Source organism: Myotis nattereri (genome assembly GCF_964212035.1).
Source record: "Myotis nattereri genome assembly, chromosome: 3".
Taxonomy (NCBI): domain Eukaryota; kingdom Metazoa; phylum Chordata; class Mammalia; order Chiroptera; family Vespertilionidae; genus Myotis; species Myotis nattereri.
The window spans coordinates 178972167-178998751 of record NC_138077.1 but is presented as its reverse complement, the minus strand read 5'-3'; the positions used below and the strand labels follow the sequence as shown (position 1 = coordinate 178998751).

The 26585-nt window shown below is 57.4% G+C and overlaps 1 protein-coding gene across 4 annotated transcripts in view; it reads right to left on the bottom strand.

The window, feature by feature from the left end:
- Positions 1-1692: 1692 nt before the first annotated feature.
- Positions 1693-26585, bottom strand: part of SSBP3 (single stranded DNA binding protein 3) — a 150757-nt gene continuing 125864 nt past the window's right edge. The window contains exons 6-18 of one of the 4 annotated variants that reach the window (XM_081086841.1): positions 20812-20892; positions 19879-19938; positions 16306-16372; positions 16128-16204; positions 11467-11531; positions 10769-10817; positions 10153-10188; positions 9582-9636; positions 8262-8332; positions 4680-4758; positions 4433-4461; positions 4200-4301; positions 1693-3408 (exon numbers count right to left, since the gene is read on the bottom strand). In XM_081086841.1, coding sequence (XP_080942967.1) covers positions 3379-3408; positions 4200-4301; positions 4433-4461; positions 4680-4758; positions 8262-8332; positions 9582-9636; positions 10153-10188; positions 10769-10817; positions 11467-11531; positions 16128-16204; positions 16306-16372; positions 19879-19938; positions 20812-20892 — 801 coding nt within the window. In that variant the 3' untranslated portion in view covers positions 1693-3378. Of the gene's footprint in view, positions 3409-4199; positions 4302-4432; positions 4462-4679; positions 4759-8261; positions 8333-9581; positions 9637-10152; positions 10189-10768; positions 10818-11466; positions 11556-16127; positions 16205-16305; positions 16373-19878; positions 19939-20811; positions 20893-26585 lie in introns of all 4 variants that reach the window. The other 3 variants (XM_081086840.1, XM_081086842.1, XM_081086843.1) reach the window with 3 other exon arrangements.

Here is a 26585-nt window from a genome sequence, read left to right as displayed (position 1 = left end):
GCTTTTTCTGACTCGGGCCCAGCCCTCACTCTGGACCCCCAGGGTGGCTGTCCCCTAGAAGTGGGACTTTTGTGGACAGTGATGCTGGCAGATGAGCTTGGGCCTTTGACCTGATTCCTCCATGTCAGGGATGGGCCGCAGGAAGGACACCCCCTCCCCCATCTCCTCTCACTCAGGGACCCTTCCTGGCTGCTGGGCCTGGATCTGGCCCGGCCCTCACGCGTCTGTCATCTCTGGGAGGCAGTTGAAAACATTCTCTCCTCAACGCTCTGCTCCTGGTGAGAAGGCCAACCCTGCACAGCCCTCACCAGGGCCACGAATGTTGCAAAGGCAATTGCAGGGGTTGCCGGAGGCGGAGGGATGGTGCGGTAGGGCACGGTGTCCTCAGCCCCCCAGCGGAGGCAGGAGTGAGGCACACAGCAGGCTCTCACTACAGACGTCCTCCCTCCCATGACCTGGGTCCCCCTCAGCGCAGCACCCCGCCCCCCCCCCCCCCACGGCTCCTGTCCCGAGTCCTGCCCTGGGCACACGGCTAGCAGCAGGGTACGGAGGGATGTTTGCCCATCATCTCTACCGGCTCCCCTGCCCAGCACTGGGTTGGTACATGGCATAAACACCTCTTCAGAGCTGAGGGCAGCCCAGCCACGGTGTGCGTCTCATGTTTCCCAGTGATGTTTCCCAGTAGTTCAAAGGTGTCTGTGCTGAGGAGGAGCCTACAGAACCTTGTCTAAGATGAGGGAGGTGCAAACGGGGGCTCCTGGACCCTCCCTACTCCCACCGCACCCATGTGGGCTCCCAGGTGAGGTGATGCTGATAACAGCGGGCACCACCACTGACTCGTGGAGGCCGTTCTGAGCACTACCCGTTCCCTCCCCTCACAACCTGTGAGGGGGGTCAACCATTATCCCATTTTACAGGCGAGGAAACCGAGCAGAGGTGGGAACTCACTTGCCCATGGCCACACGGTGCAAAGGCAGGACACCCAACTGGCACCCCATCGTCTGCTGGCTGGGATCTTGTGAAGGCGACCGAGCCTCACGCTGCAGACACTTCCCCTCCCTCCTGCCGCTGGCCTGGAACGGGTCCAGAGCTCTGGGAGACAGAAACTTCTAAATTCAAATCGGCACCCACCGCAGCTCACCGCACCCCAATTGGTACTTTGCGCCCAGGTGACCCCCACATCTTCCAGCCCACCCGGCCTTCTTCCGATGCTGCTTATACCCGTTTCCTAAATTCACACCAAACTGTGCTACTCAAAGTCCTTCGAAAGCTCCCCTTGCCTTAGTGAAAAAAAAAAATTTAAAAAAATCCATCAGTCTCCCGTAGCCCCGCAGCCAGGGCCAGGAAAGGGGGCCGTCCTCGCTGGGACTGACTCTCTACGGGAAACACAGGCCACAGGAACCTCTCTCTACTTCCAGAAGCATCCACGCTGCAGAGCCAAATTGTGTTTGCAAGACAGGAAACCGACACTGGCTTTAATAACGCCCCAAGTCTCTGCAGTGAGACCCATGTCCCCCTCCCGACCCCTTCACCAAAGGCCGCTGCGACTCGCCACAGAGCGCGCGGGGAGCGTGCGGGGAGGGAGGAGCCTGGACACAAACACGCGGGAAAAGCCGGTGCCGCCCCGCGTCTTGCATCTTGTCATCCGTATAATAAACTCCCACCCGCGTCCCCCCCAAACATGGCAGGAAGGGCTGCGGAAAAAAGATGTCCCTTTAATAAAACGTTATCAACATATATCGTACACAAACTACAATGTATCATAATTACTTTTTTTTTTCCTCTCTTAATTCAGAACCAGGCTACAAGGTAAGAAAAAACACAGAAACAGCTACAATGTTCCCAATAATCCGCACAAGGTCTTTTTTCAGGCAGATGATATCTCACATAATATGATATACATGGATCAGAGAGGGGAGAAACAAAGACCAGCTACGGGGAGGGGGCGGGAGTAAATGTACAAAGAATCCGGGTGTCTCCGGGGCCAGACACAGAGGTTTCCGTGGGGTGCTGAGGTGAGGGAGGCCGAGTCACCCCTCCTGGGAGGGGACAGGCTCCACTGTCACGTGTCGGTTTTTAAAAATAAAAACAGGACCGGGAACAGCGCGTCCGTTTGGTGGCTGGTGTCCCCCCACCCCCACAGCTATTCCAAAGTCTTTCCATTCAGTTCCAAGCATATGCAGAGCAGTTCTGGTCAATATCCCGTCTTTGAGAAAGGAGGAAGAATCAACAGAAAAAAAAGAAAACCCCAAACGCCAGCTACACAGCCAGCACACACCGAGGACGCAGGGCCAGGGGACGAGGACGGAGGTCAGTTTCATGTCCCAGTCACAGCCATCCTGTCGGGGGTGGGCTCCCCACTCGCTCCAGACCACCACCCAGCTGGCAGGCTTCTCGCTGGGAAAACGGGGTGGGGGCTGAGGCGGGGCTGCGGGGGACCCCTGGGGGAGGAGCAGTCCTGGGCACACAGCGCACGCCACCACCGGCTGCAGCGCGTCTCCAGCGAGTGTCCGCCTGGTGGAGTCCCGAAGCCCGAACCAGGCGGCCTGGCCCTCCGGCCACATCACGGGGTGGGGGGCATTCTGGGGTCCAAGTTGTGCAGCTGCTGTTGCCACCTTGCCCAGGAGAAAGCTAAGCAAAAAAACAAAACAGTCCCCGCCCCTCCCTTGCCCATCTGCACAAGCCAAAACCCTCTAATGGAAAAGGGCGACTTCCGTTTGCTTTCCAAAAAAGGCCCTTGGAAAGAAACCACTGATTGTAAACGGCCCAGTTTATTATTATCATTATCATCATTATTATTCTTCGGTGGCTACAAAGACAGCGTGAGATCGCACGCTGAGACTAGCTCTCCGGTGGAAGGGCTTGGGTACAGACAGCAGGGCTTGGTGGGGTTTTTTGTCCTTTTTCTTTTTTTTTTTTTTAAAGAAGAAAGCAAAGAGGTTGGTTGGGGTGAAATGGGGTGGGGGTTTGCTAGAAGCTTCCTTTTTTAAAAATTCCCCCCCCAACCCCACCCCAGAAAACAAATAAAAAAAATCCCAACAATGGCAAAACCCAAACAAAAGACAACAAAAAAGTGTCATGTACATAAAAGATCCTTTTGGGAAGGGCAAGGGGTGGGATTTTTCTGGTCAATGACTTGAAATATATTTTTATTTTGAGTTTTGTCCTTCATGTTTTATGGAATAAAAAGTTCGGCCTTTTTATTGCATGAAACTAAAATTGGGAAAGGTGGGGGAGTGGAGAGGGCAGGGTGGAGGGGGAGCGGGAGGTGCCCCTCCCCCAGCGCCTGGGCAATGACACCTCACTTCTTCTTGCATAATTTCTGGCATCTTCCCGCCTGCAATGCCGGCTCTCTCAGCATCTCGGAGAAGAGGAGGGTCACACACTCATCGTCATGCTTGGAGAATACTGCACGGGGAGAAGCAGAGAAGGGGGTCGTGAGGGCTGGGGAGTGGGAGACTTGTGGGGGGTCTGATTGCAGAGGCGACCAGCTGGGGGCCTGGCTGGGCTGAGACTGGGTGACACGGGGTGGGCAGGGCCAGGAGGCACCTCTCAGCAGCAGCCTGTGCCTGCCAGGAACTCACCCCCCTTTCCCTCAAATCACCCCTTTCCAGCTGAAGAGGCGCCCTTGCCCACTCCCCCATCCCCCTACCCGCCACAGGCTGCAGCTGGCTTTCCTGCCATCGGGTCAGGCACAGGGCTGCAGAGGACTGGGAGGTGAGCCAGGGTGCCCTGGGGTGGGAGCCCGTTTGGGGGTTCTCAAAAACTGCCTAACCACGAGGCTGTTCCTTCAAAGACGACTGTGGACAGAAGCCCAACGGCCAGCCCCTCTGCAGTGAGACCTCAGGAAGTCACTGTCTGCATGAACCTCCTCCCCAGGACCGATGGAAACGGACGGGTGGATTGTGACCCAGTGGTCAGAGGCCAGGCCAGGCCTTCCAACCACATCAGCTCAACCAGTGCCCGAGGCACGCACCTGCACACAGGCTCCAGGAGGGTTCTGCTGGGGTCAGACTCGGGTGGCAGGGGTGAGGGCACATGGGGGAGGGAGGAAGGCGAGACCCACAAGGCTGCTAGGCCCCGGGCCCTGTGGGTAGGTCTCAGCCAGGAAGGAGGCTCTCTAGTCGTTCAGGAGTCCCCAGACCCTGGGGATCAGGGAACAGCCCAGGGAGGACAGGAGCGTGGCAGCGGGCACTTACATTGTCGTTCTGGAAGGAGTGGAGGAAGTTCCCTCCCAGCTCGCCGTCGTCTCGCGGGGTGCCTGGAGGATTGCTAATGCCACTTATGTTGTTAGGAGAATTCTGCGGGGAGAGGAGAGGAGGTGAGCCCGGCCCTGTGGCCTGCCAGCGGACTGGGAGACAGGCTTTCTGGGGGAAGGGGTGGGGGTGGGGGCACAGGGGGCGTGTCCAGGGAGGAGACATCGAACACTCACTTTTGGAAGTCCATCTATGTCACCTGACCCTGGAAGCAAGAAAGAATCCCGCTCAGTCTCCTGCCCACGCTTCCGTGGAGGGGCCTGCAAACCCTTCCACCCGAGTCCCCCGCTATTTCTGTGCAGAGGATTTCTCAGATCTTCCTGTGGGCAGGTGAGGCCAGGGCCGTGGGCCAGGCCCAGCTGAGCCAGGAGCGGAGGCCAAGAGGAGGCTGTGGGGCAGGGCCGGGCGGGGCAGCAGGCTCACCTAACGATCCGTTCATGTGGTGGGGCTCCATGCCGCCCATGCCTCCCATCGGGCCGTCGGAGCCTGGACCCATCGGGAACTGAAAGAAGCACAGAGACAGCGGCTGAGCGGCCCAGCCCCCCGGCCTCAAGGAGCTCCCACTCTGGGGGCTCCTCCCTCACACACTCAAGGCCCAGCACTGGACATTCAGGTTGTGTCTACTTGCTGGCTATTAGGAATCAGGCTATGAACATTGTGCACAATTACTGTGGGGACCCGCGTTTTCCTTTCTCTGCGCAGAGACCTAGGCATGGACTGGCAGGGTCGCAGGTGACTGCTGGACCTTCCGCAGAACAGGACGGCCGGACTGCTCCAGAGCAGCCGCAGCCCCGACACGCCACCAGCAGGGGGCGGGGCTCCGCCTCTTCCCGTCCTGGCCGACACGGGTTATTTCCAACGACAGCCATCCTCCTGGGTAGGAAGTGGCATCTCATTGTCATTTTCGTTTGCACTGAATAATGCCGAGCATCATTTCATTGTTTACTTGTTCTTCTTTGAAGGAATGTCTATTTAGACCCTTGGTCCATTTTTTAATTGGGTTCCAATTAAGAGTCCTTTACGTATTATAGATTCAAGCCCCTCATCAGAGATGTGATTTACAGGTGTTTCCCCTCTGCGGGGTGTCGAGTTCTCGGAAACACCCAAGTTTACGTTTTTCTCGGTCCCGTGCAGCACCTGTTCTCTTGTCACCTGTGCTGGGGGGTTGCAGCTAAGCCAGCTTGGCGTGGCCCAGGCCACAGGACCGACGAGGGGGCTTTCTTCTGGAGGACAGCGTCAGCTCTGCCATTCGGCCTGGGGCCTGCCTGGAGTGAATTTTGGGTGTTGGTGTAAGCAGCAATCCTTCTCCCAGGGAGTCCTTGCTTGGATTCCAATTAAGTTACAGTTGTAATAAAGAAATTACGAAAGTCCTGTTTAAGGTGGCTGCCCTTCCTGGCGACATATTTTTGAGTCCTCAAGCAGTTTCGTTTCTAAAAGTCGAGTCACTCCCTTGGCCGCATGAAGTTCTGTGCAGCCACTCTGCCTCCCTACCCACGACCCCAAACATCTAGGCTCCTCATGGTCTCTGTACAGACCTCAGACGGTTCTGGGGACGCAGCATATGTTTCTTTCTCAGTGTTAATTCCTTTCTCCATTCTCATCCCAATGCATTTCCTAATCAGAGAAGGGCAGTACAGCAGGCCAACATTTTAACATCTTCCCTGTGGGCGCGTGTCTGAGGCTCTCGATTTCTAAAGTCCAAACCTCATTAACTGCACCTGCATGTTTTGAGTAAACTGACAAGTGAACGAACACCCCCGTTACTTCTGAGAGCCTCAGGCCACAGGTGAGCCTACCCGCCCCTGGGGAGCAGCATGGGGGCGAGGTGTCCGGGACATGGAGCAGGAAGCGGTTTGCAGACTAAATGGAAGTTGCCAAATCAACTGTGTACTGCCGGCCAGACACGCAGGCCAGCGAGCAACGTCTACGTTTGTGTTTGGACAAGAGAACAACGATCTCCGATTTGCATTTTCTTCACAGGAATCGAGAGGACGACTTGAAGCTCCAGTTTTCAGGTCAAAGCGTCCAAGGCCTGCGGTCGGACCTGCTTCCACTGCAGGACGCGCCGCACACTTGACCTCCAGCAGGAAGCTCACCCGAGTGCTGGCAGGATCTGCCGGCCTCAACGCTGCGCAGAAAGGCCCAGGGCGCTCGTCATCAGAGCCCTGCTCTGCTCACCCAGAGGACCCGGCCACAGCCTCCGCCTCAGCAGCAGCTGCTCAGCTCAGGGGCCGGCGGGTGACAGGCTCCTCAGGGCTGCGTCCGACCGCACACGGCTGCCGCTCTCTCTGAGGGAGCCTTGGCGTCTCTTTGGAGGATGCAAAGAACTTCTGATTGGTTTATGAGGACGTGCCCGTCTCCTCCCAGCCCTGCGCCGTCACATCCCTCCTCGGCGGAGGCGCGCAGCACCTTCCTCCTGGTCATTTACCGCCCTAGTGCAGCCGCAGGTGTCCTCCCACCTGTTGTTAGAATACACCGCCGTTCGTCCTTGTTCCAGTGGCGTCTGGGTCCCACTGGCACTGGTGTCCTCATTTTCATCACCTGGACCCTTGGAAAACACGGTCCCAAGGCTCACAGCATGAAACCGAAACCTGCCCCGTCCCGACAGCACGGCAGCTCCCCTGCAGGCAGAGCCACAGGCGGCGCCATCAGGCCCGTGACTGCGGCACTCGAGTCGCACCCCTGGGAGCCACAGGTCACCAGGGACAGACCGTGGTCAGGAGGAGCCTGGCGACAGCTACCAGGGAGGAGAGGATGGACGCCATTTCCGTCGGACACTGAACAGGGTGCCTAGTCCCCGTCTTGGCCGCTGTATAGGTCTCACACTTTCCTGCCCAAGTTTCTGCAGCCGCTGCCATAAACCAGGACCTTGTGTGTCCTGGGATGTCATCCTGGGACACGAGGCTTCTAGAGCTAAAACGCGAGAGCTGGTCACCCTCGTGGGAAACGGGTGCTGAGGGGGGATGGTGGGAGGTGCTCAGGGGAAGGAGGGGCGAGGGGCATCAGGTGTGATGCAAGGTTCCCATCCACTGACCCTGGTTACCTTGGCACCCGAGGCGGCGGCCACGGACCCTCACCACAGAGGCTGCAAGAGCTTAAACACGTGCCGTGACCAGCATGGGGCCGCTCATGCCGGAGTTCAGCACGTGGGGTGGTTTAGACGTCACATTAAGAACCGAGCCAACAAAACCAAATAGAGCACCCCAAAATCCATAGGCAATTGGGGGCCCCAAGCCCACCCTCTGGCTCTGCAGTCCACAGACTTGATGTCACAGGCAGCCTCCTTTCCAAACCCTGAGCTCCAGGGGGCAAGGTGGGCTGGGCCGACGTGGGAGGGCTGCCTGGAGGAGAGAGACCCGCACGGTCCTCGGGGTGCTCCCTGCTGGGAGGGAGACAGGCTCCAGCTGCATCGTCAAGTCCCACATGACACGGACTGAGGGGCAGGGAGTGGGTGATGAGAAAAGGTAGAACTGGAGCTGCAACATCACTGAAGGTGGGAACTTTGAGAGGCCAAGAGGGGGGCTTCTTGCCAGGGGAATGGCCTGAAGAGAGGCAAAGAGGTGCAAGGGGCGAGGGTCACAGCGCTCCGAAAGGAGACGGAGGCACAGGGCGGCAGGTCCCCAAGTAGGCACGTGCTCCTGCGTGGCCCCCCTCTTTGCTGCGTGGCCAAGGAAACAGGCGCCAAAGGGTGTGGCACGGCCCTAACCCCACCCGCAGCCGGTGCTTTCTGGCACCAACACCCCACACAGGGCAACAGGGCCCCTACCGTGGGCACCCGCTCTGACCAGATGAGTGGGAATCACTTCATCCCCTTCTCTCCTGGCCCCTGGCAGCTGAGATGGGAACTGAGGTGCCCAAGAGTTAATCACTTTTCTGATGGTTTATTTTATTCATCTTTGGAAACAAATGGCTGAAATCAATTAAACTTGCTTTCCCCTCAGCTGCGGAAGTTAATTATGATTTGTTATGGTATCTGATATGTAAATTGTTAGAAAGCAGACTTACGTTGGACCGGCTGCCTCCAGGCGGCACCGGATTAATCATTGTGTAGATGTTGTCACTGGAATTTGTTGAATCTGTAGAATAGTGGAAACCCGCAAGTCGGGGTGATTAATTCATTTCTTAATTAAAACAAACTCGTGGCACTTGAACTCATTCTTTTGTATTTTATCACCTAAAATTTCCTTTAAGTACCGCCATTTTCTGGCTAATTTGTATTTAATGAAGATTCACAAAGTTTTTAATCACAGAAAATTCAACTGTGAAAACCACTCAACCCTGAAATGAAGACTTTTGGGGTGTCTGGACATCTGGACAGCAGTGTGGACAAGGCAAAGGGGGATTACAGGTCCCAATTCTCGGCTCCCCACCCCACCTCACATCTGCTCCTGCTGGGACAATGCAGGGGCAGCCAGATCGCCACCTGTGCTCTCCCTAACCCAGCAGTTTTAATCAAATCGGGGGAAAGAGAAACACCTCACATCACCCAGGGGCCGCCCTGCCAGGCTGGTGGGGCAGGGGAGAGGCAGGGCTGGCAGGAGCCACATTAGCACAGGGAGTGGTTTAACGTGACCCAGTCTGAATGTAGGTCATGCAGCTCATAAAAATGCAGCAGCAGCAAGGAGTCGGAGTGGGAGCCGGAGCATCACGCTGCCGCCCGCCAGCTCCACCCCTGCGGCTGAGGGTTCCCCGCTATGGGGAGCCGAGAGGGGAGGGTGGGAGAGAGGGACCCCTCCGTCTCCCCAATTAGGCAGAAAGGTCTCCTTAGGAAACCAGCTAACAGGTTTGTATCAGGAGCAGGCCCCATATTCCTCAGGCAGAAATCCAAACACCTCTCACTTTTTATTTCTGGGTGGTAAGGGCTGCGTGCTGAACTCCTCCTAGCTGGTGGCATGCTATTCTTAGCCGGAGAGACACACAGTCGTGATGGTGCGTGTGTGCTGTATGCCCTCCTCTGGTTAAAGGAAAAGGGAGAAGGGGCCTCCTACAGAGAGGACCGGGCACAGAGTCCTGGGCTCCGGCTGCCAGAATCCAAAAGCCCCTTCTGTCACCTGGAGAAATGTACAGTCAGATAGGGGTCCCTCAGACCAAGGGCCAGTGAGACTCTTGTCCCAGATCCCCCTGCTCTGCTCGTCCCTTAACCAGAGAGGAGCCGTGATCTGGCTGAGGCCACACAGGGGTTTCATGGCACCAGGGGCCTCATGCCCCCCAATCCCGGATGCCAAGATGATCTGCGGAGGATGTGCTGCTCAGGAGCGGCTGGCAAGCTCTGGCTCTGCACCTGTGCCCCTCCAGGACTCCCTGCACCCCTCCCCAAGCCCTCACCTGCAGGACTAGGCATGATGGGTGTTCCTGGGGGGCCGCCACCGCCAGGAGGTCCCTGGAGATGAGACAAAAATCGACATCAGAAACCCAGGGTGGTAACATGGGGGTGAGGCCACCGAGCTCCAGCCAGGACAGCAGCAAGCGCTCACCGGGCCCAGCCGGCACTTGGCTCTCGCTCATCCTCCATCACGCACGCAGAGCCCGCCTGTTTGAGCCTTAGGGGACTGGACTTGGCTTCTCCCCTTTCTTCCTTTAAACCGAGGTGTGTGTGTGTGTGTGTGTGTGTGTACATGTGTATTCCTATGCATGCTGACTGATGAAACCAGAGCCTGTGCTGCAAGCCACCCACCCACTAGTCAGCCCCCAGATGGGGATGCCAATTCCAGGGCTTGTTGGAGACTCTGGGACCAGCAGGAGGTACAAACTCCAGAATACTGACAGGAAGTTCTAGCACAGCTGGAATCTGTGCTCCGATGTGTTTGAAAGGGAAAGAGACAGGGCTCCCTGAGGAGTTCTCTTGCACACTCAGTCACAAGCGGCTCGACATGCAGCACCCGACTCACACACTTACCACGTAGGTACCGGGTGATGAGGAGGAGTATGGAATCTAGAAACAAGAGGCAGGGAGCACGTGTCAGAGTCACTTCCGCCAACAGGCAGCACTTTTTGGCTTCTAAACCCACTTGGGGACACGACCCCTTCTTGATGGGACCGGCTGTGGCACCCACTGAACCAGGGGCAGAGGTGTGAGCCGAGTCCAGCTCCTGCACCGAGCTGATCCTGAAAACCTCCCCGGGAGCCTGGGGGGCCCTCCAGCTCCAGGGGGCAGGACAGCAGGAACGTCGCCCCACGCCTCTACGCTTCTCCCTGGACCATCTGACCGTCTGTGCGTGGCCCCTTCCCAGCCTTCCTCCGAGTGCTGGTCCTGCAGGAGCCTCTATGTGAACAGTGCTTGGAGCCCAGCTCTCAGCTCACACCTGTTTCTGCAGAGCAGTGGGCTGGGCTGCGCAGGGCTGAGCCCAGGATGGCCCCGGCATGTTACTCCCAAGCTTGGGCCTACAGGTGGGTTTCTCCTGGAGGCGTCAGGTAGAGACCTGCTGTATCTCCCCTCCAACCTGGGGACAGGAACCACCCTGCACCTCACAATCCCCTCCCTGGCAAACACGCCCACGTGACCTGGTACTCACTGAGTTAGCACTGTTAGGATTGGGCCAGGGTCTGCCAGCTCCCGGGCCCCTGACGGAGGGAGAGATGGAGACAGTGAAAAAGGTGCCGTCAACTCCAAGGGTGGTGCCAGCAGGGGCAGAGTGAGAGGGCTGAAGTGAATGACAGGAAGTCCTGCCTAGCAGCCCAGGGCCTGAGGGACCACCGGGTTCTGGGGTTGTAATGGGTAGTTCCATGGGGAGAGACCTACCAACTCCTGTAAGTTACATGGAAACCTGTGAAGTACAGAAAACCTCCTCTGCATGTGCGCTTGCCTAGGGATCTATCACCGCAGAGGGGGTAAGAAACACGGAAGCCCTAGAACGGCCTACAGAGGTCACATCTGGACCCTCCCACTGTGTGCTGTGTGAGCCGGGCAAGAGGCTTCACCTCTCTGTGCCTCGGTTACCCGCCCTGTAGCTAACATAACCTCCTCGCAGGGCTCTTATGAAGATTAGGTGAGCTGAGCCATGTAACATGCTGAGAACCGTGCTGGGCACGTAAAGCACCCTATGGGGTGGGGCCGCATCACCAGTACTGGCAGCAGCGTTCTCGCTGTACTGATGAGGAGACTGAGGCCCCGAGAGGGCCAGTAATGGCTCAGGTCACAAGTGTCCCGGGAGGGCAGCAGAGGGTGGGAAAGCCATGGGCTCTGAGCCGCTGGCGGGTCACTTTGCCTTACATGTTAATCCCGGGCATGGCGGGGCCGAGGGAGTTGGGTGGTGGTCTCATGCCGCTGCCGTAATTCTGCAACGATAACCAAGGGTCAGTCTATGAGAAGGAGAAGGGGAACCGGAGAGAGAAAGAGGGAGGGAAAACAGACAGAATATAAGTGAGAGGGTTAGTCTGTGAAGAGAATCTGATGAGAAAAAATAACACATTTGTTTTAAAAGGTGGAGGGAGGGTGGGAACCACGTGATGGGATCACGATGACAAGCCAGCACAGAGGGACAGTCACAGCTTTAGACGCAGCTTTGGGGCTCCAAGGGGGTTCTCTCAAAAGCACACGGACGTCAAGCAAGCCCCTCACACCTCTGGGCCCCTCCCCCTCAGGTCCAGGCAGGGAAAGGAGATCTGACTGGGAAGGGCCAACACCTCGGACACAACGAGGGAGGAGCTGCTGGCAGGCTGGGGCCAGGGCCGGGGCTGAACAAGGAGGGGGAGAAACAGTCCCAAAAGCCTGACCTGCAGCTGTCCCCAAGGCCTGGCATGTACAGACACCCCCCCAGCCCAGGCCTGGGTGTGCCCCTGCCCCTAGACCAAGCTGCCTAATCCAGGCATCAGCATGTGGGGCCTCACCAGGCACAGTGACCTGAGCAGGAGGTTTCTACCCTCAGAAGGAATCCACGTTCTGTTTGAGAGAAGAGTCTAGACAGAATTGGGAATCTCCCAGGAGTCCCAGCCCAGCTCAGTCCAGCCCAGAGGCAGGTGGGACGGTCCACAAGAGCACCTGACCAGGCCCCCGGGCCTTCCACCTGGGTCATCTACTGTTGCAGACAAGCCTGCCTCCCCTTCCCAATGCTATTTTCTTGGCAGGAATGACTGCCTGCCTCCCTTCTCCACCAGGTGGGCTCCTACACACCCTCCAATACCCAGCTCAGACTGCACCTCCTCTGGGAAGCCTTCCCTGCCCCACCCTTTGGGGTTAACTGCTCCGTTCTACTCCCAGAATGCCTTGCACTCGCCCCCTCCACTGCCCACACCACTCTGGATTATGATCACGACCACCTGTCCATCTCCTACTGAACTCCAAGGGCCTCTGGAAGATGGGAGCTGCGTCTTCATGACCTGCCAGCCCCTCACTCCCTGGAGCAATGGGCACACACCAGGTGCTGAATCGATCAGTGAAGCAGAGAAAAGTAAAGTGAGCTCTGTCCTGCAGGAGTGTCTGAAAGAATTAGGTTGGTAGAATTGGTGGCACCGGAACAGCCCAAATGAGCTGTTCTCTACTGAGCACACAGCACGCGTTACACATGGTCTCTGGCTTGGTCCTTGTGACAATGCCATGGGGCTGGGCTCATCCCTGCTCCCCAGGAAACGGAGGGTCTCAGGGAAGAAAGATCTGCCCAACATCAGGCAGCAAATGACACAGCTGGGTTTCAACCGGGATCTGAAGCCTCCGGATCACTCTCTGTGCCACACCCCGGAGGGGCCAGAGGGATGGGTGAAGAGGAAGTCGGAGCCAGAGCTACCAACTCAGAGCCAAGCCCAGGCTGCTGCCGAGTTCTTCCGCCAGGGACCGTCTCCCCCACCTCACTGCCGCGGGGCCACCTCCTCTGCCTGGTCACCCACAGAGGGCTTGGACAAGGGCAGGAGCAGCCAGGCTGGCTGGCAATGAGCAGGGCCTGGAGTCGGGGGAGGCAGGGAAGGACAGCTACAGAGGGACCCCTAGGCAGCCAGCACTCTTCTTTAAAATGTTTTTTTTTTTAATGTTTTATTGATTTTTTTACAGAGAGGGAGAAGGAGAGAGAGTTAGAAACATCGATGAGAGAGAAACATCGATCAGCTGCCTCCTGCACACTTCCCACTGGGTATGTCCCCGCAACCAAGGTACATGCCCTTGACCGGAATCGAACCTGGGACCCTTCAGTCCGCAGGCCGACGCTCTATCCACTGAGCCAAACCAGGGCTAAAATGTTTATTTCTTAATCCTCACCCAAGGATAGTTTGTCCATTGATTTTTAGAGAGTGGAAGGGCAGGAGGAAGGAGGAGGGTTGGAGAGAAGGAGGGAGGAAGGAAGGGAGGGAGGGAGGAAAACATGGGTGTGAAAGGGACACATTGATTGGTTGCCTCCCAACAGGGGCCAGGAATAGAACCCACAACACTTCAGTGTGTGGGCAACACTATGACCACTGAGCGACACCAGCCAGAGCCAGCCAGCACTCTTAAAGCCCGCCTCCCACATGCCTGATCGAGCAAACAGTGGAGGTTCCAGGGACACGCAGGGGCCAGGCCACTGCAGAGGTGTCAGGGGGCAGTGAGTAGAGCCACAGATTTGGGGTCAGCACACAGGGGAGGTTAGCACCCGGGCTCAGCCACTTGCTGGCTACTTTGGGCAAACTCCACAATTAACAACAATGCTTACCTGTGCCAGGCCGTGCTATGTACTTTTATCACTTATCTGTAGTCACTCACAACCCCACCACGATTCCCATTCTAAAGGTTAAAAAGACTGAGGCACAGAAGCGGAGTGACAGTGCCTCTAGCAGCTACGCCAGCAGCAGAGCTGGGACTGGGGCGCCTTGTCCGCAGACTGGAGACAAAGAACGCCGACCCGACAGGGCCCGTGAGCAGACGACATGCTGGCTCTGAGGTGCTGTCAGTCCTCAGGCTGTGCACGGACTCTGGCTGTGGGCAGCAGAACAAATGCCAAAGCCCCTAATCCTGCCTTACGCATCACAGAACCTCGGCTCCTGAGGACCCTTTCTAAGCCCCACGTGCAGCTACGGAATCCCCTCTACAAATCTCAGCCTCATTCGGGCTCCTCCAGAACAGAACAGGAAGCTCACCGCCTGCCCAGGCAGTCCGAGAGAGAGAGAGAGAGAGAGAGAGAGAGAGAGAGAGAGAGAGAGAGAGAGAGAGAGAGAGGTGTCTGTCTTCCAGGGGCCAAAGCTGCTGCGTCCTGTTGCCCTCCCAGCAGGAGAGCAACCTGCACTTGGAGCAAAAGCGGGGAGGGGGGCCTGGGGCGGGCGGAAGCCCAGGACACCGCCGCACAGTGTGACGACAAGTAGGGTGCTCACTCCGCAAAGACGCCTCAGGGAGGTCCCGGCACCACCTGTGGCTTCTGCCCCTGCCCTGCCCAACAGCAGCAGGGCTGCTTCCTGGAGGGACCGTGACCACCAGGTCCTCTCCCCTTGGAAAGCGCGGACCCTGGAGGGCCACTCACACCTCCCCGTTTCACAAACAACAAGCTGGAGGACCAAGGAGGCCAGAGACTTGCCCATGGCCATACGGCAAGTCACGGGGAAAGTGGGGCTAAACCAGGGGTGGGCAAACTTTTTGACTCGAGGGCCACAATGGGTTCTTAAACTGGACCGGAGGGCCGGAACAAAAGCATGGATGGAGTGTTTGTGTGAACTAATATAAATTCAAAGTAAACATCATTACATAAAAGGGTACGGTCTTTTTCTTTTTTAGTTTTATTCATTTCAAACGGGCCATAGTTTGCCCACGGCTGGGCTAAAGTCAGGTTTGGGGATAAGAAAGAAAAACACCAGAACAGGCTGCTGTTGGAGTGGGCTTGCCTTTTAGGATTAGGGCAAGGCCTCCCTGAGGTGTCCCCACCACCCAGGTAGCACCCCGAGAAAGCAGGGGCTGGCCTGCTGCTAGCATAATGCGGGGCGGGGGCAGGGGGGTTGGGGTGCAGAAGGGAGGTGTGTGTGTGTGTGTGTGTGTGTGTGGTGGGGGGGGGTGGGGGGGGAGATGCTACTCCAGCCCCAGGGATCCAGAAACCAAACATCTGGGAGGGGACCAGAGCATCCGAACATCTACAAGCAGGTGGGAAGGAGAAGCAGGCTCGTGGGCAGGGCAGGAAGTGAAGGACCCTCTGCCCTCACTCCAGGGAGCTCCGCCCCTGACCCAAACTTCTGGCTTCTTTCAGGCAGTCTTCCCAAGGGGGAGAACAGAGCACCTGCCACAGCTCCTGCAGGAGCAGCCGCCTTCCCCTACTAAGATGGGAGCCAACCGCGAGAAGGCTCTGAAACAGGGATGGCCTGCCGACCCTGCCTGCTGGCCCTGGGGGGCGTCCCGGTGACGCGCTGTGCGGTCACCGTAGAGAGGTAGGCAGGGCCCCAGTTTATGACACAGGCAAAAGCTCTGGGCTGAAGTGAGCTGGGCCTGGGCAGCCTGGCCTCCTCCCACCTGGTGGCACCAGGGGGGACAGAGGCCTCGGGGGCCCACAGAGAAGAAACTGTCTGTCCATGGTGAACTGGAAACAGAGCTAGGACAGCCGCTCATCTGTCCCGCATTTGGGTCATGATAAAGCTCAAGTCCACCCACCCAGGACAGGAGGAGGCTCTGGGATTCCGGGAGGACCACCCACTGCCTGGGTACAGCCCCTCTGCCTTCCCAACCCCTCACACCACAGGCTAGCACACCCCTCCCCAGGAGGGCCAGCCAACCAGGACCCTCCCTGGGGTCCCTCCCCTCTGCCTGCTGAGGGGCTGTTCCTGGCTGTGCGTGGGGCCAGCGAGCCTGGGGCAGAGAGGAGCTGGGGACCTGGCCGCACCCTCTGTTCTCATCCCTGCAAGCCGAGCGAGGTGGAAAGGCTGACAGACTGTGGAAGAGGAGAGAAGGCGGGGGCACACAAATGGTCAGGGGAATGGATGGACACAGGCAGTTACCTGTGGGCCGGGACCCATAGGTCCCATGCCTCGAGGAGGGTTCATTCTCTGCATTGATCCTCCCATGTTGGGGTGCCCTGCATGAGAGAGTAGATGAGTGGTGAGTGGCAAGGCAGGCAGTAGAGGGAGGAGCCCCTCCGACTCCCCTCGCCCCGGCGGCCCACCCATCCCTCTCTACCTTGCTGTCGTGTGGGGTCCATGGAATTGGGCAGCAGTGGCTGTGTCCCAGGAACTCCTCCCGGAGGCTGAAAGAGATGAGACAGGAGCTGAGGGCTGCTCCCCAGGCTGGAGGACAGAGGGGGACACGCCTGCATGCCCCAGCTCCCCACTTGACCAGCTAGGGCCACTCATGTCCTCCCCAAGCCCATTCCTGCTGCCTCCCAGCCAGCAGGAGGTCCCCTGGGGGTAGCAGCCAGCTGGGGGCCTTAGCACCCGTGTGGGTTGGGCTTCGTCTCTGGGCGGGGAACCACTGCTCCGCCCTGCTGCTTTGTGGGCCCGTATCCCGCAGCCGGGTCTCGCTCTGGCCACGCTGCCCGCCACCACTCCTCAGCGGCAACAGCCCCTCCCTCTCACTACCAACCCCCTACCCTGTCTCTCCTTCGCCTCATGGAGATGTAACTCATTTTGTCCTTATCTCTAAACTGTGGGGATCCCGAGACCCACCAGCTAAAACCCTGTAACAACGGGAGGAGGTGGCTTTGAGATGGAGGCAGAGGGGGACAAGGCCCAGAGGCCCCAGGAACCTACTGGCAGAGCCAGAGAGACCACCCGGGACTGCCGAGTCCCTCACGTGAAATGCCACCTCCCATGCCCGGGGTGCAGAGGCCTCGGAAGCGGGGCGAGCAGGGTGCTGTGAGCCTGCTCCCCAAGCCTGATGCAGGGATGTTGCTGTTAGGATGGCGAAGGCCAGGGGCCGTGGCTTTCTTGGCACTCCTACTAATATGATTTACTGGGGCCCGGCTGGCGTGGCTCAGTGGTTGAGCGTTGACCTACGAACCAGAAGGTCACAGTTCGATTCCTGGTCAGGACACATGGTTCAATGCCCAGGTTGCAGGATCGATCCCGAGTAGGGAGCGTGCAGGAGGCAGCCGATCAATGATTCTCTCTCATCATTGATGTTTCTCTCTCTTCCTTTCCCTTCCTCTCTGAAATCAATAAAAAAAATATATATTAAAAGTGATTTACTTGGGACTCAAGTTATTTCAGCTGCCATTGCAAAAGAGAGAGTGAGCGCTGGGGTGAAAGTTTACTCTAGAACCCCAGGCCCGAGGACTAGACGCGGGCCCCGCCTGTGAGAGGAAAGGCCTTTGGGAAAGCAGGCCACGCTTCCCCACCTGCAGAAGCCAGTGCTTCCGAGGTGGCACCTGTGATGGGGACCCCCACCCCACCGGCTCACTGCCGCGGGAGGGCTGAGTGGGACCCTGGTCTGCCTTTGGCCCAACAATGAACTCCAAACCGGTATTGGAACGAGGTGGTGGGAAGGGAAGGGACCAGTCTTCAGTTCAGCTTCCGAATGCGGTGTGTATGGTGTCTAGGGCGGGGGAGGCTTATGGGACGGCCACAGGCCTGGGGAGCACCCGGTGTTCATGAAGTGGCACCTCCCGTTTCTACCTGAGGGGGCGGAGGGAAAAGGAACAGGACACTGGGTGACGACACCCAGCCTCTCTCTCCAGTTGGGGTTCAGGCTGCCCTGACCTCTTGCTTTCTCTCAACCCTGCTTCCTCTCAAGTCCCCAAGCTCTGAGTCACTTGGCTGGTGTGTGTCTGCCCTCTTGGGGGGCTGGGAGATTTCTTGAGCCTGTTTGTTTGATTTGGGGGGGGTGTCCTAGGATGTTGAGGTAGATGGAGCAGCTGTGGGGGTTGGGCAATGTCTGGCAGCAGGTAAGAGGCTGGTTCTTACAAGACTTTGTGGCAAGCCAATGACCCTTAGATTCTTGTCCCTCTATGGGCCCTCTCATCGCCCTAAGCCAGGAGGCCATGTGAGCCTGAGCCAGTCCTGCTGCCTCTGCTGCCTCCACCTGCGCTGGGTGGGGGTAGGCGGGAGGTGACTGGCAGCCCCAACCGAGTCATTCTCCAAGGAACTTCCAGGGGCAAATCCTTCCCAGGAAACAGGAAAATCGGTGTCACCTTCTGACGGGGGTGGCGGGAGGTTGGGAAGACTGGCTTGTCACACCAGGTAAAGATTAACGATTCATTCTCCATTTGCTCTTGGGTATGTGCTCATGATTGACTGACAAATAGAAACATGTTTCCTCCTCTCGTGTTCCTTCACAGCTGGAGGAAGGGCCACAATTATGACAAGAAAGCGTCCTGGGGCAGAGCCGGTTCAGGCCAGGGGAGCCCCGCACGGGCAGAGGGAGAGTCGCAGCTGGGGCCCGGGTGTGTGATGGCGGAGGAGGCCCACTTGCCGACTGGTTAAAACAAAGGCAGGGGCCGCACTTCCACAGCCACGAGAGCTAAATAACAGGTGAGGTGCGGACAGCACTGGCTCTGGAGCTGGAGCTGGACTGGAGCCCAGCTCACGGGGAGACTTCGGACATCACTGCCCCACCACCCTGACCTTCTGTGTCCTCATCTGTGAGGTATCCAGGGGGCCCTCCTGCTCAAAAAACCAAGTCTCTAATTCTTCTTTCTACATTCGTCTCCTTCATGTCAAGAGAAAATAGGAAAGAAAAGACTTCTGAAGAAAAAAAAGTGTGGGGGGGAGGAACCTGAGAGGCAAATTAACTTCAAAACCTGGAGGCTCCTGGTCAGAAGCAGCACTCCGTGGTCCCCGCACACCGGCTCACGCAGGGGCCTTCTGGCGGAGCCTTGAGAAGGAAGTCATCCCACTCAGGGAACACTCAGCTAGCTGGCAACGAAGCTCCCAGCTCCAGAGGCGACAAGGGCTGGAGGCACTGGAGCTGCTGTCAGGTTTTTTAAGGGCTTTTGCAAGGTCAAAGAATTATACATAAAAAATATTTTGGCATAAAAAGAAATTTCCCTTAAGTTTCTTTAAGGTTTGGTCTGTCCTCAAAGGAGGATATTCATCTGTCCGTCACCAGGGTCACTCCCCTGGATGGGCTGAACTGGGGCGGGGCCCGGGCCAATTCTCCAGACCACCTAGAACTGCCAGCACAAGGGGCCAGCACGAGGCGCACACCCTAGGCCGAGGAGTCCTCCCCGTAAGCAGACCGCTTTCCTAATTACAGGAACAAATCCTTCCTTGTGTGGAGCTGGGTCTGGGAAGCAGGCAGACATGGCCGAAAACTCCCGAGCGTCCTGCTCTGCTGCCTCCCAGGCTCCTGATCTAAGCATTCCTACGGGCCATTTCTCCTCTTAATAGCAGGGTTCCATTTACCAGCCTTGGCAATTCGCTAAAGCTTCCAGGAAAAAATGCACATTGTCAATTAACTTCATTAAGGAGGAAGACCCTTTTCCAAGAAGGGGCTGGGAGGGAAAGGGGGGTATTACCACCTTCCCTGGCAGAGCTGAAACCCTGCGTTCCCACCCCAGCGCCTGCTGCTGTGCCCTCCAAGCTCCAGCACTGCTGCCCGAGCTGCCCAAGAGGAGCAGCAAAATGCTGGCCGGGGCTGCACCAGGGCACGGAGTGGACACAGGGCCCTCCTGGGGACCTGCTTGCAAAGTTACCCTGTTAAAACCTGTCCCCCCACCTCCCAATCCTTTCCTCACATTTTGATGGGAGTCAAAGTCCAACTGGGGTCAAGGGTGGCCGAGTGAGGGGAGAGAGAGAACATGAAGAGGTACCGTACCTGGTTTCCCATTCTGATCGGGGGCCTGGGGCCGCCTGCGTATCGCGGTGACATAAAAGGCTGCAATTACAGGGAATCAGTTCAATGACAGCCTGCGCTCCCGCACAGCGACAAACAACAAATGCGCTCCACTCCACAAAGTCCAGTTTGGTTACAACTAGCCATCTTTTAAATTCTCTTTCTCCCAGTGGCCGCTTCCCTCTGGGTAAAACTTCCTGTGGGCAGAGGGAGCGGTAGGTGCCACCACACGCGGGACCCTGCCTCCGCCTCCGTTCACGGAGATCGACTCTGGGTGACGGGGCAGCAGCTGGGACTTGGCACCGGACGCGGACGAACAGTGACATCCATGTGGGCAAGGGAGGGAACCCTCTGCTCTTGGGAAGGGCACACCAAAGAATCAGGAAAGGAGCCTAGACATACGCTCTTCGGGGTGTGCAAAGCTGGACGCGCGCACACACGGAGACCACTGACGGTGGGGTGGGGAGGGGGAGCGAGGGCTGAGGGGATGCACAATGAGAAGGGTGAGGGGACAGCGGCTCCCTAACTCAGTGCAGGGAATGAGCAGGAAAGCTCTCAGCAGCGAGTGCACAAAGAAAAGGCTTGGATGCAGCTTCGATTACAAACGAATGGTTAACCAACTCAAAAACCAAACCAAAAGTGAGAGAGGAAAAAACAAAAACGCCAAGGCCGCTGACAAGGTCACAGAAATGGCTTTCTCTTCTTTTGGTTTCATATCCAGGCGGGTGTGATGTCCAAGGAATGAAAACTCTCTTTAGAAAATAATATATTTTTTTCCAAAACGCTTCATTTGTCAATCAAGACTCGAAGGCAATGGCAAGAGCACGTTGTGATTTTTGTTTTTCCTCTGCTGGCTCTGTCCTCCTGGTGCCCCGTGCCCCCCGGCCGGCCGGGCGGGCGAGCCCAGCGCGTTACCTGACTGTGGGGTCCCATCATGCTGCTGGGATTGTGGGGTGGAGGCTGTGCGTGCGGCGAGGGCTGTGACCCCGGAGGACCCTGTGAGGCCAGACAGTAGAGGCAGGTTATAGATCACAGCACATGGAGAAGCGCAAGAGAAGCTTAAAAGAACAAAAATTAAACCAAAACGAAGGGTGGGCGGCGGGCGTGCGGGTGGCGGGCTCTGCTTGGCGGGGAGGTGCGAGCTGCTGCCTGGGTCGCCAGCTCCTCGGTGGGAAACGGCGAGCGGGAGGGAGAGAAGCTGATAAACACCTGCCTAGGGACTGACAGGAGGGAAGAATCCAGTCAAGCAAGCTCCTTTCTCAAAGCACGGGAGCAGGGCCCGGCACCGACTGGTGTTGGAGTCGAGTTTGCCATGTTAAATACGTTGGTGGTCGTGGGCGCAGCGAGCACGGTGCGCACAGAAAGTGACCCGTCTGCCAGGCCTGTGAGAGACCTTGCCCTCAAGGAGCGCCCAGTCTGGGAGGACAGATGCAGGTCACGGGCACCTAGAGGCCTGGCTACTGCTGCTGAAGGAAAACAGACAGAAGGAGCGGGGTGGAGCCCAGACTGAACGAATGGGGAGACGAGAGAAAGAGATGGCTGCGGAGCACCCACTTGGGGCCGGGCACTCATCTATCTTCACTGGAAAGTGGCCCCGTGAGGTGGAGTTTCTCATTTCTATTTTACCGATGAAGAAACTGTGTCTCAAGGGATGAAGGGACTTGGCCACCAACACACAGCTGGTAAATGGCAGAGCCAGGACGAGAAGCCGGGTGGGTCCAAGGCCCACCCTCACCCCTGCAGCCCCGAGCTGGGCGGGCACGTGCAGAATAGGGAGACAGGGCTGCAGGCCCCTGCCTGCTGGGTGGGTGGGTGTGGGGGCTGGGCTTTCCACTCCAGTGGGGGTGAGCCATCCACGGTTCCAGGCTGACCCCCAAAGCCCTCGGCAATGCTGGCCTCGACACCTCCCAGGAGAAGCAGGCAGATGAATTCACTGAAACCATGGGGCTGGTCAAACTGTGGGCTGCAACCCATTAGTGGGTGGCAAAATCAATTTAGTGGGTTGCAACTATTGTTTCTTTAAAAAGCTGGGAACGGAGTAAGAATATAGAATAAAAGATATTGGAGAGCTTTGTGTGTTCGAAGGCAAATATTTCATTAACTTCTATTTCATTTGTAAATATGTGTGTATGTACTGGGTCACCACATCAAATGTATTTCCTACTGCAAGTCAATCAAAGAGCATGAAAAGCCCGCCTTCCGGCCCACTCGGAGCCCTCGAGCCGGACACCGGTGCTGAGGAGCCCTTCCCTCCCCGTTCACTCTTATCCACCCATGGCTGCTGTTGCCCTTGGAAGTTGCCTTTGAGAAAAATTTAAAACATGCATGGGAATGGGTGTGGTTACATGAAAAGAGACAGGGAGAAAGAATCTTGGAGAGACACGTTTTTCTCCCTCGTCTTCTCGCTCAGAGCCAGGCTGCCCAGCCTCTCACCTGCCCGAGCTGGTGGGTGTGGAGATCCAGAGAAGAGGCGAGCAGAGAAAGATGGAGGGGGCCAGGCAGGAACCCCGCCCGGGGTGCCACTAAGGACAGGCCTGGATTTTCGTGCCCAAGCCAAGGGCTGCTCACTTCTGGAAAGCTCCGCGGAGCAGATGTTCCCCTACCTGCCATGCTACTAATTTCAACAAGTGTGTGTCTTTCTAGCGGCTGCCAGCAACGGCATGGTTTGTTACCATGAGCAATTTTCTTAATTAACAGACATTAATTAGCCATTTAGCAATTTTGCAAGCATTTGTTTAGCGGCTTTCCTAAACATGAATACCACTGTGATAATGGCACTGATTAGAGGGTCCCCTAATTAACAGTACAGGGAAGGAAAATTGAAATCACATAAATTAAAAAGGAAGGGGAAGTTAATGAAGGCGGGACATATTTGCACCTGCAAGTCTTTTGTACCATAAAACTTGGGTGCAATGTAAACAAATAAGATAATTTGAAGCCAACCCCTGAAAAAGGAAAAAGAAAACGAACAGGAGGAGGGTTCAAGGGTGAGGTCCAGTTGCCAAAAAAGGGCAAAAAGGCCTTCTGTGGGTTCCTCAGCTCTTGGCAAGAAGGAAGCGCCTCCTCCCTCTAACCCTGCATCGCCCCCCTGGAGGCAGCCAGGCTTCCTCGGAGCGGAGCGGCCCGGGCTCTGACCAGGCCCCTCGCACCTGGGCGCCCGTTAGCCGGGCGAGCTTAGTAGAGGCGGACTCCACGACTGATGACAGGAAACATAAATAAAGCGCCCAAAGTGCCTAACTCCAACGGGGGCCTCCATATAGATGGCCGTGCTTACGAAGGGCCAGTACTTGAACCTGAGTCTAGGGGGCTCGACTGTCTCTTGGACGCCCCAAGGTTCGCAGGCGGCTCTGTGTCTCCCTCGGGGCTCCCTGAGTGTGGGTGGACGTGGCACGGGTCTGCCTCCACACAAGTCTGCTCCGGACAGAGGCCTGGTGAGTAGTGGGGCCCCAGCCCCGCCTGTGGGGAGCCATGGGGAGTGGGCGAAGTCTGGGGAGGAGCAGCAGCTCAGAAGTCTCCCCTCCGATGGAAGCTGGGGTTCCGAACACCGAGGACAAGGGAGCCTGGCCCGACCAGCCGGCCATCCAACGAGAACACCCCACCATGACCTCCGCAGGTCACCTCCCTGTGGGGAAGCTCCTCTGCACCCGTCAGGCTCTGCTTCTCCCCTCCCAGCACGGCCCGCACCACGGGGCTCTGCGCCAGACAGCCCTCCCATTCACAGCGGGTCGCCCACCCCACCCAGAGCTCTGTCCGCGCCTCTGCCACCTCCACGCCCCTGGAGCTGTCCGCTCACCACACCTGGGCCAGGCTCTGTCCCTCAGACGGCACCGCAGAGGGAGGGCCCGGCACCGGCACAGTCTCAGGAGCAGAGAGCAGGGCCCATGCTGGGGAAGTGCGGCAATAAGAAGTGCCCCCTCCCCCCCGGCCTACACACACTCTCAACAAGAGACCAAAGTAGATTTATAGTCTTTCAACTTGCTACCCACTCAGGCAAAAGGCTAGGTAGGAGGCAGACAAAGAAGGATCTCGGTGGAGGATTCTACCTTTGTAGGGATGGAGGCTTCTCTCTTCCCCCAAATCTGAACACATTTAGCAGGCGGGACAGGGGGGAGGTGGAAGGGGAGAGGAGGGGGACTTGAAGCTGACAATACTGATGATTTCCCCCCAAATGGACATCTCCCCAGAGGGGCCCCCAGGCTTCTACTTACTGAAAGCTTGAACCAAAATAAGTGTGTTTGGAAGCCTGTTGGCCAGGGCTCGCCCGAGTCCTGCTCCATTTAGACTGCCTCCTCCATGGACCTTGGGGCTTTCTGCCTCAGGGGCTGCCTCCTCAATGCCCCTGGCTCGGCACAGGGGAGGTGGAGGTGGGCGGACATCCAAGGGGCATAGAATACGAGGCTCGACCAGGGTTGGGGTCCTTACTAGAAGCTCAGAGAGAACCACACCTGACTGGCAGCCCGTTTCCTGCTGGCCGAGATGTCCTGCCACCAACGCCCTTCCTTCACTAACCAGGAGGAAGAGAGGCCCAGCCCAGCAGTGGGACACCCCAGGCCACTGGGGACAGCTGGTGGCACAGCCACATCTCCTGACTCCAGCCCAGGGCTCTCTTCATGACCTCACACCCCCACTCACTGGAGATGAGGGAACGGGGTTTCAATCTGGACTCTGCCACTGACAGGACTTCTGTTCTCTCGTCAGTGAAATGGGTACAATTATAGTAACAGGAACGGATCCACACGTCCCAGGGGGCGAACGTGGCCTCGGCCTGCATCCGCTCATGAATCCTCCGCCCCTCGCAGGAAGGGCTCTCCATCGCTCCACTTTACAGCCCGGAGCGGAGGCCTAGAAAGGGCAGCCACATGCCCAGGGCTGCATGACTATTACATGGTAGAGCTAGATCCCAGTCTGCTGCTGGAGCCCCGGGATCTTAGCGGGTCCACCATCCTACAAGCCGTGCGCAGCAGAGGAAGGACTACTGGGCGCTGAAGGACTGTGGGGGCACTAGTCACTCACCACATACATCTCACGGCTCTGAAAGCTCCCAGGCCAGTGGGGAGGATGAGGACACAGTGACAAACAAGCTCAAGACAAGGTGACCCATAAGCTGTGGCCACAGGTGCAGGCCACGGGGCTGGATGAGAACAGCTTGTCAGACCTCCTGCGTAATAAAGCCCCCTCACTGGGGCGGGGGGAGGACAGGACTCTAGAAATCCCTCTACTGAGTCTGGGAAAAGGAAGCAGGAGCTGTGCCCACTTCCTGCCTGGGCCCTCACCCTGCCCCAGACCTGTTAATGGACTTGCCATTCTGTCTCAGACGTTCCCAAGATCTCTGACCGGAGATACATCATTCCCACATTTCCTTTCAATTCTTTTTCCTGTAATTTCAACACTGGGTAGTGTTACATCCAGTAGCTTCTGAGAGTCATTAGGAGGGGCCCAGGGAGGCTCTGGGTGGGTATGACCGAGGTAAACGCAGGGCCGTTTCACTAAAATCCTGGAGCCAGGACACAGGTAAGGGAAAGAGCCTTTGCCCAGCGAGCATGCCCCAGCACAAGGGCCCAAGGCCTGGAAAAGCACCCAGCACTCTCAGCAGCACCCCCTGTGCCTCCCGGCCACGTCTTGGCTAAATCCCTGGTTCCACCTGAAGCCATCCATCCTCAAGACGGGCTTGTGGCTTCACAGCTCCACAGCCCTGGCTTCCAAGCCCAGCTCCTCAGGGCACACTGTGAGTCTACTGGGGGACATTCTACAAGTATCGCAGGGTCGCCAGGGCCAGGGCACAGTGACAGCGGTAGGCACAGAGAAGCTCCCCAGTCTTCCACAGTCCCCAGGCCTCATGCTCCAGGAGCCACTCACTGCCCGTTTCCAGGGAGGGCGGGAGCTGAACTTGTTCAAAGCCCATCGTCTTCCTGCGCTAAAGCCTAGATGCTTCCACCCAGGTGCTCTGCTGATAGAGGCGTCTGCTTCAGTCATTCTGCCTCATCTGTGGGTACCTTGTGGCTGCTCAAGGGCAGGACACTGCCTTGTACCCCACATGAACACCCAGGGCAGGGCCCAAACAGGGCAGCAAGGCTTGGCCACCAGGCAGACCCCCACAGCCGCAGGTACCTCTAACATTTTTGTGTTCAAGGAAGCAGAAAAAGTCGCTACCAACAGGGTAGCCAAGTTGGTTCCCTGAGCTAGACTCTGGGGTGAGGGAGGACAGCTCCTTAAAATGAAAAATTAGATGAAAAAAAAAAACACAAAAAACCACCCCACACCGATTTTTATTTTGAAGGAGAAAATAAAAGCTATGTGCTACGTTTAATATTTCCAAAACTCACTGCTCCTTCACCAAATGTCACCCCACTCCCCGCAGCAGCCTTCACCTGCCTAGACATCGTGGGATCGCAGAACCGAGGCTCATCTCCAGGCTTTCGGGTGCCGAGGCGAGCCTGGAAGAGAGGGCGGACGAGGACAGGCTGGGGCTCGTGGTGAGCACTGGCCTGGAGAGCCCCAGCCCTAGGGTGGGGATCCTGTCTTGTCACCTGGGCCTCAGCGTCACCTCTGTAAGACTGGCAGGGAGTCCAGGTGACACTCCCCAGGAAAGCCACGAGAGGACTGGCACCCAAACAGAAGGCGCCTCGTTACCATTTTGGCCACGTGTGCCTTTCCTCTGCAGAAGGTCTTCGGGGAACGGGGTCTTGAAG